At 42.9% G+C, this 15,659-nt stretch overlaps 2 protein-coding genes across 2 annotated transcripts in view; both read right to left on the bottom strand.

The window, feature by feature from the left end:
- The window catches only part of LOC148042234 (uncharacterized), an 845,903-nt gene that overhangs the window by 647,610 nt on the left and 182,634 nt on the right, over positions 1-15,659 (bottom strand). The gene's annotated exons all lie outside the window — the stretch shown is intronic.
- On the bottom strand, positions 5,050-8,477 carry LOC148042247 (vomeronasal type-2 receptor 26-like). The gene is made up of 3 exons (XM_087703091.1): positions 8,220-8,477; positions 7,465-7,753; positions 5,050-5,158 (listed from the first exon to the last, which is right to left on the bottom strand). Exons 1-3 carry the CDS (start codon positions 8,447-8,449, stop codon positions 5,132-5,134), a joined length of 546 nt encoding a protein of 181 aa, XP_087559217.1. The 5' UTR covers positions 8,450-8,477; the 3' UTR covers positions 5,050-5,131.

The raw sequence follows: 15,659 nt of genomic DNA on the forward strand, positions 1-15,659 counted from the left end.
GCCTGCCGGAGTTCGCTGCCCCAGGGCAGAAATGAGAGCCTGTCCTGTGGAGCCCACTGCTGCTTGGGCGAGAAGGACAACGACATGGAGAGGAGGAGGAGAATGGGGAGGCTTTACAGGAGCTGGCAGGGAGCAGGTTGGGTGGGGCTGGCTGGCTGGCTGGGGAGGGGGCAATCATGGTGCTTAGGGGGCAGCAGCCTGCATGCCCCAACTGTGCTGAGGAATGAATTGGAGGCCCTGCTTGAATGGGGATGAAAGTACACACTCACCCTGCCTCGCTGCTCAGGTGTCGGCCACACCATTAGCAGCAGTTTGGGTGCCGTGGCTGAAATACGCTTTCTCTGACACACACACACACACACACACACACACACACCTGCACCAGTGCGCACACACAAAGGGATTGATCTCTTACCCTCCCTATCTCTGTCTGGCACCATTTGCTGCTCCATGAGACAAAGAATCCTCATTAAGTAGTTAAGTGGAAAGTAGTTGGGGGGAGGAGCAGGAGACTGGCAGACAACCCCTCCCCCCCAAGAATGAAAGTTTCCGGGTCCCTGACTCTGCAAAAGAGGATGGGTGCCTGAATCTGCACACGATTATAATATCCAGGAGCAGTGTTCCCTCTAAGGTGCGCGCTTGCGCGGCTGTGCACATAATATGGAAACACCGCGCAGCAGTTTCCAAGTGCCGCACATGATTTTCAGTGTTACACTTCCTGTTAGATGAGAGGCCACTCTCCGCTCCCGGCACTAACTTTTGTGCTCCTGGGCTTTCTTTGCATAGTGGCTGGAGTCCCTGCCGATTCTGCTCCAAGCTGCGGAGCACCTAGGCTGATTTCTGTCACAGAAGTTATACCTCTCCACTCTCGGGGCGGAGGCAGGGAAAGTTTTGGTCTGTGGTTGGTTGCGCCGCCGGATTTAGGCGGCGGGGAGAGAAAGCAGGCGTCTCCCGCCCTCTCTTGCTCACACTTGCCGGTTCCCAGGACAATCTAAAGCCATCAGGGAACGACCGATGGGTGTTGGCTCCCATTCGGATTGGATTGCGCCCACCCCCTCCTGGCAGAGGCTTCACTTGACTGAAGTGGGGAAGCTCATTAACTGGCTGCTTTGGGGGGTTCTGGCTGGCTTTCGGGGCACAGTGGTATGGGGCACCGGGTAGAGAAGGCGCCTCTTTTCCTGTTCCTCTTGGTGTTGGCGGGTAAATCTTGGGGAGGGAGGAGGAAAAGTGGCTGCAGAAAGGGATAATGCTGGTATGAACTGAGGGAGAGGGGAGTTTTAGTGGGTGTGAGATCATGCTTTTTTCAAGACGGAGGGTGACGGTCTGGAGCCCTCAATAAAGTAGTAAACAATAAACACCCCCTGCCCCCTTCCCTCCTTAGCAATGAATTAAAAACATTTATCTTGAGTTTTCACATTTCAGTAAAATGGTAAAAAATGGGTATTTGCAGCGGCTCCTTTAAGAGGTTAGTGCATGTAATTATTGTGAACTTTCCAGTTGAAAGATTTTTAGGAGAGGGGGAGGGAATGTTATCTTTTTTGTTCCTGCTGTGTTTTGGGGAATGTCTCCCCCAGTATGGAATACTCTTGCAATACTTTTGCGCACAACATGCAAAATACTAATTACTATCAATTACTTAAATGTCTTTAAAAAGCATAATCACTTATCCTATTAATTTGCCAAATGCAAATAGTTGCAAGATATACTGAGTGTCAAGAAAAATATTGAAATTAGGAGATACAAGCAACAATAATAGCTTTAGAATAATTGGTCATCCTCTGCTGAACCTAGCAGATATAAATATGAACTGTTATTCATAAATACTAGGAAAATGTCCCTTCATGAAAAATTACTTTTTCAGTTAACTCTGCCTGGCATTAGTTGGGGGAACAGAAATATTAGTTGGCCAATTCTAAAAGAGAGCACCACAAAGAACTTAAAAGATTTTTAAGAGAGCTGTTTTTTTCATTTATATTATATGTATGAACAGAATTAACACAAATTGCAGATACCAATCAAAAATAAAGAAAAAAAGGATGAAATAATGCTCATTTTTAAAAACTCAATGAAAATAAAAACAATATATCAAGAAGGTGGCATACTGGTTGTGATTTGATCTCTTCGGGGGATCCTGGGGATCCCCTATACAAGTATCTTAATATTGCAGACTTGCAGTATTATAGGTCATACTGATATTATAGAACACTTTTTAATTAAGCGGGTCCCTTGAATAAACATAACTTTGAGTTTCAAATAACACTGATTTCGTTGTTGTCTTAGGTGACATCTGTGAAAAAAATTCAGGTGCTCAGGCATGAAAATCTACCGCTCAAACACTATACTTTTCCACTCACACTGAAAAAAAAATTAAAGGGAACATTGTCCAGGAGTGTCCATTCTGGGCATGGAGAGCATTTCCCAGCCAACTCTCCTCTCCCTTGTTCAAAGGCAAAGAAGCAGAGAAACAAGAGAGGGGACAGAGGTTTGCAAAGTAAGTGAGTCCTTGTTGCAGGAAGGGGGGAGAATCAGGAGGCATCTTAGTGGGTTGGGGAGGCCTTGAGGGTCTCTTCTATCACTAGGACCCCCATGGCCTTCCCCACCCTGAGATTCCTCATGGGCACATTGGTATTCTTCAATTGTGAGCTCTTAGGAAAGTATCCCCTCCTTCCAGTGGGGAAAATAGGACAAAGCAAGTGGGGGGAAATAGTTTCCTTTGATGCATTTCCAGTCTGATTTAGACCATGGCAGGGTCCCTACGGAAGAGCTTTTTTAAGGATCATTGTGTATTAATAGAAAAGCAACTAACTTAGCTCTGTTCTTAAATGCTAAAGCTGTTGCACGTAAAAAGCAGAGGAGCTCTGATCAACTACCAGAGCCATCATTTTGACAGTTTTGCTCTCCTGTAGTCTGTTTCCATGAAATGCAAGCATGGAATAATCTGAGCCTGGCTTGTCCTCAGTCTTTTCAGTGGCCACAAACTACTAGCAAAAGTGGCATTTGATCACAAGGCAAGGAATGTTTCCCCTTTTGCATTGGAGCATCCAAGAAGGGACAGGAAAGACCAAGAAAAAGAAGGAAAGAGGGGAAGAGAACAAGGCAGCAAAAAGAAGGAAAGAGGGGAAGGAAGAATGAAGAGGGAAGGAAAAAGAAGAAAAGGAAGAAGATTATAAGGAGAGAGAGTGAGGGTTTGAGGTAAATCCTGCCTTAGCACTTGATCACCAGCAGCCCTGCTGCCTTTTACCATCCCCTTGTCCTCTCCTCCTGACCTCTCCTGGTAGTCTCCCATCCTATCATTGAGAATGCTCTGTTACAAAGCCATCGTATTTTCGGAGTATAAGATGCACCAAGGTTTTGAAGAGGCAAATATTAAAAAAGTAGGTAGGTAGATAGAGGGATAGAGAGGGAGAGAAAGAGAGAGAAATACAGTGGGTAGGTAGGGAGAGAGAGAGAGTAGTTAGGTAGGTAGATAGGTAGGTAGAGGGATAGAGAGAAAGAAATAGAGAGAAAGAGAGAAATACAGTAGATAGGTAGGAAGAGAGAGGGGGATGGGAAGGTAGGTAGGTAGGTAGGTAAAGGGATAGAGAGAGAGAGAAAGAAATACAGTAGATAGGTAGGGAGACAGCGAGTAGGTAGGTAGGTAGAGAGACAAAAACAAATGGAAAAGAGGCAACACTGTCATCTAGTGGCTAGAGGCTTGGCAATATCTGATAAAGTTATAAGCTTTGTTTACTGAAAGGCTCAGTGGAAAATGTTTTGTTTATACATGTGTTCCTTTGAAGGAAAGAGAAAGCTTTGATTTGAAAAACTCCACTGGATTTGTTTGAAACCTAAAAAGTCTTGGATGTTTTGGCAGTGTTTATAACCTGGAAAATGGCACAATGTGAAGAAGAAAAGGCACTAACTTTGCAAAGAATTTTCCTAGAAATTCAATTTTTTTAAATAATTACAGATCAAAATACAGAAAGCATGGGGACAGTGATGAAGTTTGAGGACAAAGCTGAAAAAATAACAGAGACATATGAAAGTGATAAGAAAATTGTTTACACCAACAGTAAACTGAGAATGGAGGGAAATGACAAGTGTGAATACGGAAAGGAGAAATTGATGAACTGGAACCTTATTTTAGATGTCAGAATATAGATGAAGAAAGGAGAGAAAATTTGGCAGAAATAATGAGAGTAATCTCGGCCGAAGCGCCAATGATAACAAAAGTTAAGCTAATAAAAAGAGCAGATAGAGGGTTTTCAATTCTTATAAGTCATGCAATGAATAACAAGGTCTTAAGAGAAGTCCACATAAGACTTATCAAGAAAACACTTAGAATACAGACTTCACAAATGGCAAGAGATATTGGACTACACTATTTCTGGAAGGATACAGGATGATGAAATGAAATATCACAATAAATTTTAGTTAAATGTAGTTAAATTTTGAGTCCTATGTACAACGTAATAATAGCTATAGTCAAATAAATGATTAATAATGATAACAAAGCATTCATATAGACTAGATTGATAATATGAAATTTTATACAATATTGTAAGTGAGGATCATGGAGATAATGTTGAAAAGCCTTTTATAATAAGATAAACAATTCTATATAGAATAGAATATAAAGATGTAATATCATCGGATGATTTTAAGATGATGTAATAAAATGTCATAATATAAATTTACTTCAATTTTATATGCCTTATGTTGAAAGGATGTAATAATAGCTGGGCTTAATGGATGTTTAATAATTATAACAATTTGTATGTATGTATATTAGATTGATGATACTAATAATGGGGGAAAACATGGAATTGAAAATTATTAGAGAATGTTATCAATGCTAAAATAATAGAATGACCGAATAGGATTTTTTTTAAAACCCTTTTTTATTGGATATATTGAAGATGATACAATGAATCATTATAATATTAATGGTTATATATTTTGGAATACCTTGTCTAAAATGGAGAAACAATAGTGATAATCAAACAAAGGAAGCAGAGTAACTATGTATACAAAGATATCACATTTTAACAATATGTGAATTTTGATACAATTCAAGTGATGACTATGGAAAGGACGCAGAAAGATCTTGTAACCAATCGACACGCTGTATGTAGCTAAAGAGGCTTTTATGTTATATGTGTTGTGAGTTTCTGTTTGTCTGAAAATAAAATTTTTATTAAAAAAATAAAAGACAGAATATTAGCAAGATTATATTATAAAAGTAGAATATAATAAATAAATTTAAAAACTATAAACAATGTAAATCATATTACTGTATCTCACCCCTACAATTTATTGCAAATAAATAACATGTGCAAATGCCAATTTAAATATTCTATTCCAATAAACGGCCTACTATATTTTTTGCGGATTGCTGCATATTTTAATGCTTCTATGGCCCAGATTCTTTGTGGAGGAATCTTTTTAGCTTCTTCTCCAATTGTACAAGAAGCAGGGAGGCCTCAGTTCCTAATACAATTTGTCAGTTGTATAATCCAAGATTGGTCTTTTAATTGAAGTTTTATCTGTTGTAACAGCCACAATTTTCAGAGTCTGTCAATTTCCATAGATTAAATGCCAATATCCATATCTTCTGATTTTAGACAAAGCAGAAATTGTGTAAATTCCCAAATCAGCTCTGAGGGCAGCAGCTGGAGTCCTTTTGTCCACCCCAGGATCCTCCTCAGAATCTGTGATTGGGTTGGTTCCCTCTCACAGTTCCTGCTATTGAGCCAGGTTTCACCTAATCTGTACCTGCACTTTTGGAATTTCTAGCCTAAGTGTAAGACTTTACTTTTCTCTACATTGAATTTTATTTTGTTAGATAGGCTCAGTATTCAAGTCTATCTAGACGCATCTTGATCTTGAGCCTATCTTCTGGGGTGTTGGCTATTCCTGCCACTTTAGTGTTGTCAACAAATTTGATGATTTCCCCATTTCTCCTCTCATCCAAATCATTGATGAAGATGTTGAAGAGTACTGGGCCTAAAATGGAACCTTGGGGTCCCCCACTGCTTGTTTCCCTCCATGCAGATGTATTTCCATTGAGGACCACAGGCTGTGTCCATCTGGGGGTGATGATGTCTATTCCACATAGTTTTAGCTTACCAGGAAGTAGATGATGGTTTACTTTGTCAAAGCCTTTCTAAAATCCAAGTACTGTATACTAAGTGCACTGCATTTAGCTGGTCTACTAATTTAGCCATTTTTGTCAAAAAATAAAATAACATTTAATTACAATCTGTTTTTTGATCCTGCATTAGCCCTAGTAAGTCCTTCATATCTATATTGAATAAGAAGGGTTCAAATTACCTCCTCTCGACCCATAAGATCCCACAGATTAGGCCTCCTCCGAGTGCCATCTGCCAGCCAGTGCCGGCTGGCAACTACGCGGAGGAGAGCCTTTTCTGTAGCAGCTCCGACCCTCTGGAACGATCTCCCCGTGGAGATTCGTACCCTCACCACCCTTCAGACCTTCCGCACAGCCCTCAAGATCTGGCTATCCCGCCAGGCCTGGGGGTAAAGACCATAGTTTGCCCCCGCCCGAATGTTGAATGAATGTTGTTTGATCTTAACTACATATTGTATTTTTATGTTATTGTACGTCTTCCCCTCCCATAAGTTGTTAGCCGCCCTGAGTCCCCTCAGGGAAAAGGGCGGCCTATAAATAAACGCAACAACAACAACAAATATGCACCTTTCCCCTCCCCCTTGGTAAGCATAGATCCTTCTTCTCATGGCTCCATTGAGCCCAAACCTCCCTCTCAAACGAGGGCTTGGATCAGGGCCAACAGGCTGAGCTCCATTTTGAGGGCAATCCATTTTCTCCATCTTATTTCTCTGTTGAGTCAAATGCTGCACTAACATCTAGAAAGCCAGCAAACCGTGTTTTTCCTCACTGATATAGATTAGATATTGACAAATTTGTTTCCAATATTAGATTATTAATTTATGCATTATTTATTATAAAATCTATATAGCATTTAACTCTACCTAAAACCTTCTGGTTCTTCTGCAAGGAATGCATTTTTCTCAAGTTTAACTAAGAGGATGATGGCATAAATTTTAGCCACAATATCTGTTAAGTCTATTTGGCCTATAATTGCTAGAGCCCTTTTTATTCCACTTTTCAGATAGATAAAATGCTACTATTGCCAACTTCAATCCGAGTTGATAGGAAAGGCATTATTTATATGTGGAAATGAAGATGCCAATAGAGGCCCCCAAAACCAGGGATATTTTTTGATCAGTTCAATAGTTAGTAGAATGTCTTCTCCAGGGAATGTATTGCTTCCATTTCAGGGTTTTTATGATTAATCTCAACATGAACATAATGGGATGAAATATTGACATTTTTGCTAATATGGAGAAAAGCAGCTCTTGAATTCCATGGAGAAGACACGATTGCATCTATTGCTCACCCACCACTCACTTTACCAGAAGGAGGAAAACACACACACAAACCTGTGGGACTTTGTAGGTGTCTCCTAATGTTGATGCCTGGATGGAGATGTCCCTGCTAGCTGCATCAAGAAGAGCCAGAAGGTTCTCCTTCCTTCCACAGCCGTAGTTGGGGACATTGGCTTCTCCAGTGGAGAGAATGTCCAGCAAGGCATCTGAAGTGCGGAAAGTGCTCAAATGATTGTCATGGATGTTGTAGCCCAGTGTGAGATTGTGCAGGAGCTGAGAATTCTTGTTGATCATTTGAATGTTGAAAATGAACCCTAAGCAATTTGAAAAACCATAAACATCCCTATTGCAAAAAAAAATGCTATTATAATCAACAGCATCAACAAATACTGTTTTTAATATATAATCCTCCAGAAGCCCAATGAGCCTTAAACCAACATTGATTCCAAACCAATGATCAGATGCACAAAAAGGGAAATAGGATGAGGTATGGCAACTACAACTGATTCCACCACTACTTTAAATAAATAAATACTTTATATAAATAAATACTTTAAATAAAATTCATTATTCAAGTGATAAATCAAGGACTAAGAAAGGAAAATAATCTGTAGCCCTTTCAGCTTTTTTTCAGACCCATTTTTGTTTCTCTTTCACAAAATCAGACAAAAAAGATAAGCCATGGAAATCAAAATCATTCAGGAAATTAGACATATCCCCCAATATAGGAACAAATGGAGAAAAAAGAAAGAAAAGAAGGAGAGTGTTAGAATGGAGGGAGTGTAACTCCATTACTCTGAATGACTTACAAATCATGAAAAACAAACTGAATAGAAGGAGCCACGTTGAAAAGCAACTTTGTATGCAGTGTTTCCTTTCCAGTGGTGACTATACTGATGAGATGGTCTCCTGGGCTGTAAAAACTCTGTGGTTGTTTTCCATCCTGGTTCTCCAAATTCTGCAGGCATTTCATTCTCAGCTTCCCAGAGACTGGATGGCACAACAGCAGCATCAGAAGCAGAAGCAGGAGGTCCATCATTCATGGGGTGAATCAATCAATCTCCTTCCTGTTTCTAAAGAAGAATTATAAGAATTCAAAGGATTCTCACAAGGTGGAATATGATCCAGTTGCTTTCCTGATTGAAACATAGAGAAACACTCAGCTTCATCTGGAAAGGAGAGAGATGTACATTCAAGAGCACAGACCCTGCCTGTCCCTAAACTCCATATTTCTTTGCCCAAAGCTGGAACTTTTATCATAATTCTTCCTCTCAGGAGGGATCCCTGGATAATTCAACCAGTTCTTGGACTGAAAGATTGTTGGGAAATTCTCTGGAGGGAAATGAAAGGGAAATAATCCTCATGTGATTCATAATAACAGGGGCAGAGATTGAATTAAATCCAGCATCTAAAATTGGGAGGTTTGGGGTCTCCATGCTTGAAACTGGCCCTGAGGGAATACCCAGCACCCGTGGCTAAAGAAAAAAAGAAACGTGACATTTCTTGGCATTGTGGTTAAAGAGAAAATCCCAGAGGCCAGTTAATGCCAGATAATATCACAGATCTGAAATAGCTCCCTGCTGAGTTGAAGACAAAATTTACTTTATTTTGAAAGTTAATGCTCAAGGGCACCACACAAAAGGGCTGATGCAATAGTGCAGCCAATCTGTCGAACAAAATCAACTTTAGTGAAAAATTAGTTACCAGAACTTTGCAAAGTTAAAAAAAAAATCACACACCAACACAGACAGAGAGAAGTTAGAAAATAACCAAGTGAAAAGAGATGGCTAAATCAAGGCTGCCTCTCACCCCATGGAAGAAAGGAGGAGGGGAAGGGGAGCTCAGGACCCTCATGTTGCAGATGGAAAACAGGTCTGCAAAATTCCCCCCCCCCAGGTTCCATCTTCTGAGTCCTGGAAACAGAGGGGTGACCTTATCCCATGTTCCACTGCCACCTGTTTCCATGCATGGGGCACCCAGGGGAAAGCAAAGCCTAGACACATAGAGAAGGCCCGGGGTGGCCAGGAAGGAGGAAGGGATCCAGGGCAGCCCCACCCCAGGGGTGGGCTTCAAAATTTTTAGCAAGGGGTTCTCTGCCTGGTTTTTTGATGGAAAAACCCTCCCTGCCCCAATGGGCTCTGCTTGGGACCCTCTTCCCCACCATTCAGGACTCAATGCCCATCTGCCCCCTCATAGGAGACCCCCCCCCAAAGAAGGGAGACCTGATGACACAGCATGAAGTGAACGATGAACAGCTCATTTCCCCGTTGAGCTCAAGTGATGGCATCTGGGGAGGGTCTGCAGGACGTGGTCAAAACAGATAGGATGGGCGGCAAAACAATACAAGCGAAGCTCAGCCCATTTGGATGGCCAGAAGTCCAAGGACCAGCTACAACCAGCCTTCACTGGGTGCTGTTGTAACTTGGAACTGGTGGCCACTATCTTGACTCCTCTGACCTTCCCTGCCAACCTTCCTCCCTGCACCGTATCTGAATGGCCCAGAAAGTAAATAGTTGTCCTAACAGTTCTTCATGGCTGAAACAAAAGAAAAGGACAGTACAGGAAGTCCTCAACCTATGGCCATTCGGTCATCAACAGTTCCAAGTTACAACAGCACTCAATGAATGCTGGTGTTAGCATTCCAAATACCATGCAGAATTAAATCAGAGTCGAAGGCAAAACTATGCTTAAAGGTCCAATTTAATAAGACAGGCATGTTGGCATCGTGCTGTGGGATTCCAACTCTGGAAGTTACATCAGAATCCCACCCAGTTAAAAGTTCATTATCTTGTCCCCACACCCACAGTCCATCACATGGTCCAATCTTCTTCTTCCACGCTGGCGTCTACGCCTAACTGCTTCCGTCCAGGTGTAAAGGTTTGGGAGACAAAAGATGACCTTGAGCTTCTAGGAAGGATTTTTTTATTTTGAAAACAACACATTCTACCCCTTGCTATTCCCCCCCCACCTATTAATGAGAGTGTGGCAGGCCAAAGATTCTTAAAGGAACCGCTGCAGGCCTGACAGCTGGTTGTGACTGGTCCTTGGAGTTCTGGCCATCCCAGCACCCCCATAATCACACTATCACTATCTGGATTTTACACAGCCAGTTGCAATGCCCCAGGATCATGGGATCACGGTTTGCAACCTTCCCTGCTGGCTTCCCCATAAAATCAATGGGGAAACTGGCAGGGAAGGTCAAAAGTCACTGAGAAAGTTTCCCTCGTTCACGTAACTGCCCTAAGCCCCATGCACCCTCCCTTCCTCTGGCTTCCCCAACCCCCTCTGTCCCGCCCCCTCCCAGTCCTGGCTTGCAACTTCCTGTTGTTTTCCCTATTCACCTTGCTTGTGCAAAGACCGCAGGAAGTTGCCACACCTAACGACTGTGGGATTCATTTAGTGACAGCAGCTGTGACTGTAGGGGGATTGCTGTCACTACATGATGTGATTGTGCTTTGCAACCACATTGCTACACGATAGGAAATCCAGCCCAAAATGCAGTCATAGTTTGAGGACTGCCTCTGCTTTAAAACCCATTATGGTCATTACTGCTTAAATTTGGGAGACCTTAGTAAGTGTACTATTTTCAGGTTGCCCTTCAGAAGCAGAGATAACAAAAAGAAATTGAAGTAGGTCATCCCCGACTTACAACCCAAATGGAGCGTAACATTCCCATTGCTGAACCAGACTTTCCAATGTTGCAATGTTCCACCTTGGAGACAGAAACTCTTTTCTCTGATGGAGTTCATGACACACCCAACCTTCTACTTGCATCAGTTTCAAGTGCATCTCCTCCTCCACCAGTGACGTGCAGTCAGGGGAGGCAGAGGAGGCACAGCCTCACCACTGTCGATCATGAAAAGGAAAAAAATGTAAACGGGAAAAGGCGAGTGCTGAGGTTAGGCTAGCTAGCTGCTGCCACACCATGAATGACTGCCTGTTTAAAAAAGCCTCTAAAAATACGCCCTCTACTATGAGGCAGGAGAACTGCATGCCTCATCTAGTCTGAGTTTTTAAGCGCTCGAGCAGAGTTAAGCGAGGGTTAAAAGCCCAAAAAAATCCCGAGGTAGTTGAGGCACGCAATTCTCCTGCCTCATAGTAGAGGGCGCATTTTTAGAGGCTTCAACTCTGTCGTTCTGTTTAAAGCTGCAGCATCACACTCACTCTTCCTCCTCTCTTTCTCCATTTCTAATGCCACCCACCCCCCACCCCATGCTCCCTCTTTTCCTTCAAATTTTCTTTTTTTCTTTAATAAATGCACTGCTCAGGTATTTGCTCCTCTCCCGTGACACCCCACTGACTGAAGCACTTTCTTTCACCCACCTGTGGTCGCGGCAGCCCGCCAGCAGGCGGGTGAAAGAGACTTTCTTTCGCCCACCTGTGCTCATGGCAGAACTCAGGTGGGCTGCCGCTAGCACAGGTGGGCAAAAGAAATTGCTTTAGTCAGTGGGGTGTCGGGGAGAGGACTGCCTCACTAGCCATAAACCTCACCGCACATCACTGTCCTCTACCCACATCTTATGGACTCCAGTCTCAACCAGGCCCATGTATTGGGGAGAGAATTGGCTGTTTGTGGTGTCCTCATCGCCTAATAAGGGGATGGAGAGAGGATGGTGGATCTCATGGGGAATCTTCTTTCACAGGGGCTGCAGGGGCTAATCTGGTCTCATTGGACGAGGACCTGGATGCGGCCATCCTATCTGGCCTGGTGGGAAAAGCAATGGTTCTCAGGGAGATTGTCATACAACATGATTGGAGTTTGGTTCCTACAGCTTCCATTTTACCTCGTCCTTCTTACTCTCTCAGACACATGCACCCTCAGTAGGAATAATTGCTCAAATAATTTCTTAAAATGTATCACATTCAGTAGCTGCTGCTAAACAGCAAGTTTTTCTGAATGACTTTCACGGAGTTTTCTTCAGCAAGATTTATTGAGATGAAGGGGAAGGGAGTTAAAAGAATTGAAGTTGTTCAACCATTTCTCATTTTGAAACATGTACATATGATATTCTTTGACTCCTGTATACTATCTAAGTGGAAATAATGTGTTCTTTCAAATAAAAGGAAACTTTACAATTCTTTAAACCCATGGTGTTATATCTCATGTTTTTACATTTGTTCTGGCTGTGAGATGTTCCTTTGTGTTCACGTCTGGCCTCACAAGGATAATGTAGCACTTGGGGATGAAGATGCAGCCCAGCAGACCAGCACTGGAGGCCAGGATGGAGAAGACCTGCACAGCCACCATGTATTTCCCTTTGGTACTCAGGTAGGTGGGCACAAAAGTCACCCAGACACTGCAGAAGACCAGCATGCTGAAGGTGATCAGCTTGGCTTCGTTGAAGGCCCCAGGCAGATTCCTGGCTAGGAAAGCCACCGTGAAGCAGATGGTAGCCAGGAAACCCATGTAGCTGAGGGTTATGTAGAACATGACAACAGCCCCTTCGTTGCATTGCAGGATGATCTCTCCAGGCTGGGAATGGAGGTCAGAGTCAGGGAAGGGGGGAGAAACTCCCAGCCAGATGGAGCAGATGACAATTTGGACTGCAGAAGAAGAAAGGATGATGGAGTTGGCCAAGCTCTTCCCCAACCATCTCTTCACTCGGTTTCCTGGTTTTGTGGCCAGGAAAGCCAACACCACCATCATGGTTTTGGCCAAGAGAGAAGAAATGGCAGCTGAGAAGATGATGCTGAAAACCATTTGTCGGAGAAGGCAGGTGGCTTTCCTTGGTTGACCAATGAAGAGAGAAGAAGACAAGAAGCAAAGCAGGAGGGAGACCAGGAGGATGTAGGAGAGGTCCCGGTTGTTGGCTTTTACAAGTGGAGTTTCTTGGTATTTCATGAAGATGATCAAAACAAACCCTGTGATTAAGAATAAGAGTAAGGCAAAAGAGACCAGGATGATGCCCAGATGTTCTTCAAAAGACAGGAAGGTTATAACTTTGGGGATACATTGGACTCTGTGCTCATTTGGATATTTATCATCCGGACACTTGGTGCATTTTCCTGCATCTGAGGAAAAAAAAACAATATTTCTTTAACACTCTTTACATTTCAGGAAATAGCTTTTTGGACAACAGCAGAAAACAAGAATATTTCCCAAGATGCATTTCTTAACAATTCCACAGAAAGAAAAGAAAATATCATTTTAAATATCTCTATAGGCAAAGTCTACGGTATTAAGGTAAATCTTAAGACTTGAAAGATTTCCTGTATAATGTGCTGAACCTTCATAAAAGAGTTATTAGAGGTAAATAATGAATCAGTTAACCTATCCATGTAAATCTCCTGTCAGCATCACTTCATTCAGTAATCAGGAAAGAAAACCACTGGACTCCATTTGATTTGAAATCAAGTGTACTTTTACTAATTATAAATGAACAGTTGCAAAGCTAAGCTGGGTCTGGTTAATTAGGCGCGAAAGCGAATAATATATTGTATAATTCATTCCCCTCCCCTTGGCATCCCTGTGCACAGTCCAATCATATTTCCCCCAAATGTCAGGTGTGAGATAACCTCGAAAGGCATCACCAGGATGGAATGCTGGACTGTTGGCCTTGGCGGGAAACACCCCTCCTCCACATGCGCAGTAAGGTGGTCAGTTCAGCGTCTAGAAACTTCCTCCAGCACATCAATGATTCCCCTCCCAAATACCTTGCCCCCGCTCCCCGTTTCAATGGCAACCGAAGCAGCAGCAAAGCAGAGGCTAACACCTCCTGAGCCCTGATGGAGGGCACTTCTTGACACAGACAGTTCGGTCTAGTGGTTAAGGCATCAGGCTAGAAAGGGAGTTCCAGTCCTCCCTGAGCCATGAAAGCCATCTGGGTCCCTTTGAATTGGTCACTTTCTCTCAGCCCAACCCGTCTTCCAGGGTCATTGTGGGGAAAATAGGAGGAGGAGGAAGGTGTGTTGGATATGTTTGCCACCAGGAGTTATTTGTAAGCATAATAAAAGCAGGATATAAATAAAGTAAGTACATAAACACATAATCAATATTGGACCAAGATGATGCCTTTCCTTTTGAAATCCATCTGGCTGGCCAAGTCTTGCAAGTAATCTAGATTGGCTACTAGGAGCACTGCTACTATATGTGTAATGAGGGGCACTCAGGATTATCCACACCACCTCACTGAGGACCAGTGACTCCTTCTCAGTGATTCTGAAGGGGAGGCCCCTGTAGGACACATCACAACAATCCTCCTAGGAGATGCACCTGAAACAATCCCTCAAGTTTCAAAGAATTCTGACCTTCCTTGAAAATGTCAGGATTCTGCCATTCCTCTCACCGCTTCTCAGCCCCCACTCCATGGTCCTTTTTCTACTCATCCCTTTAGATAAGAAACTGTGTCTTAAGGTATCGTGATTTAAGAGCTGACCAGCTATAAAAGCTGATGCAACTGTGAGGCTGATGCATTGAAAAGGAATCAGCATTAGCGTAGCGGGTTGAAGACGCTGCCAGCAGAGGGCGCATTCTCTCTCCTTGTGTCCAGTGTCCATTGCTAAGTTCTCCCTGTAGAGTTAAGAAGAAGATTGATTGCTTGTCAGGGATTTGCCTACCCCCCCTCCCACACATATATGTTGCATTTGTGCTGATAAATAAATAAAGGGAGACTAGATCTATTTCAAGCTATTTAGCTCTCATCAGCTAGCCATACCCTTACTGGGAATTGTGTGACACAATACACACACAAACATACAAATGTATATCTATAATGTCTTGTGTATAAACCACTGTTAAATGTCGAAGTCTCTCTGTGTTGTATTTATCTCCTGGGTTGTCTCCTTATAGTTGTCATGCTGCAAACGCTCTGACACTGCGCATTTTGACAATAAGCAGGAAAATCTTCAATGTATCTTTTAACATTTGTACTTTCATCAAAATGCTGTGGATAAATCCAGTTCCCCAAGAGTTCCCGTTTTCCTCAGTGTGACCCACCTTCCTGAGTGGAGAAGGTCCCCTCCGGACAAGGAACGCAGTCGTAGCAGCAAACTGGCTCTCCTTCTCGAGCCCTCTTGACAAATCCTGGATGACAATTTTCTACACATTTGGACTGAGGCAGGGACTAAGCAGAGAAACAAGGAATGCCAAAGAAAAGGTGTTAGGACTCTCCGTCCATGGAAAGTGAAGGGGGAAATGGACATTAGCCAAGTAGCCTCTGGTCTTCACTGAAGTAAAGAACTGAAAAGATGGGAACGTCAAGTGACCTTCCTAACTGGATAGAACTGCTTGAGGAGTTGCTTAGAGGCTT

Source organism: Thamnophis sirtalis, unplaced genomic scaffold (assembly GCF_051295495.1).
Source record: "Thamnophis sirtalis isolate CommonGarterSnake01/CBP01778 unplaced genomic scaffold, rThaSir2_p1.2 scaffold_20, whole genome shotgun sequence".
In the NCBI taxonomy this organism is placed as follows: Eukaryota; Metazoa; Chordata; class Lepidosauria; order Squamata; family Natricidae; genus Thamnophis; species Thamnophis sirtalis.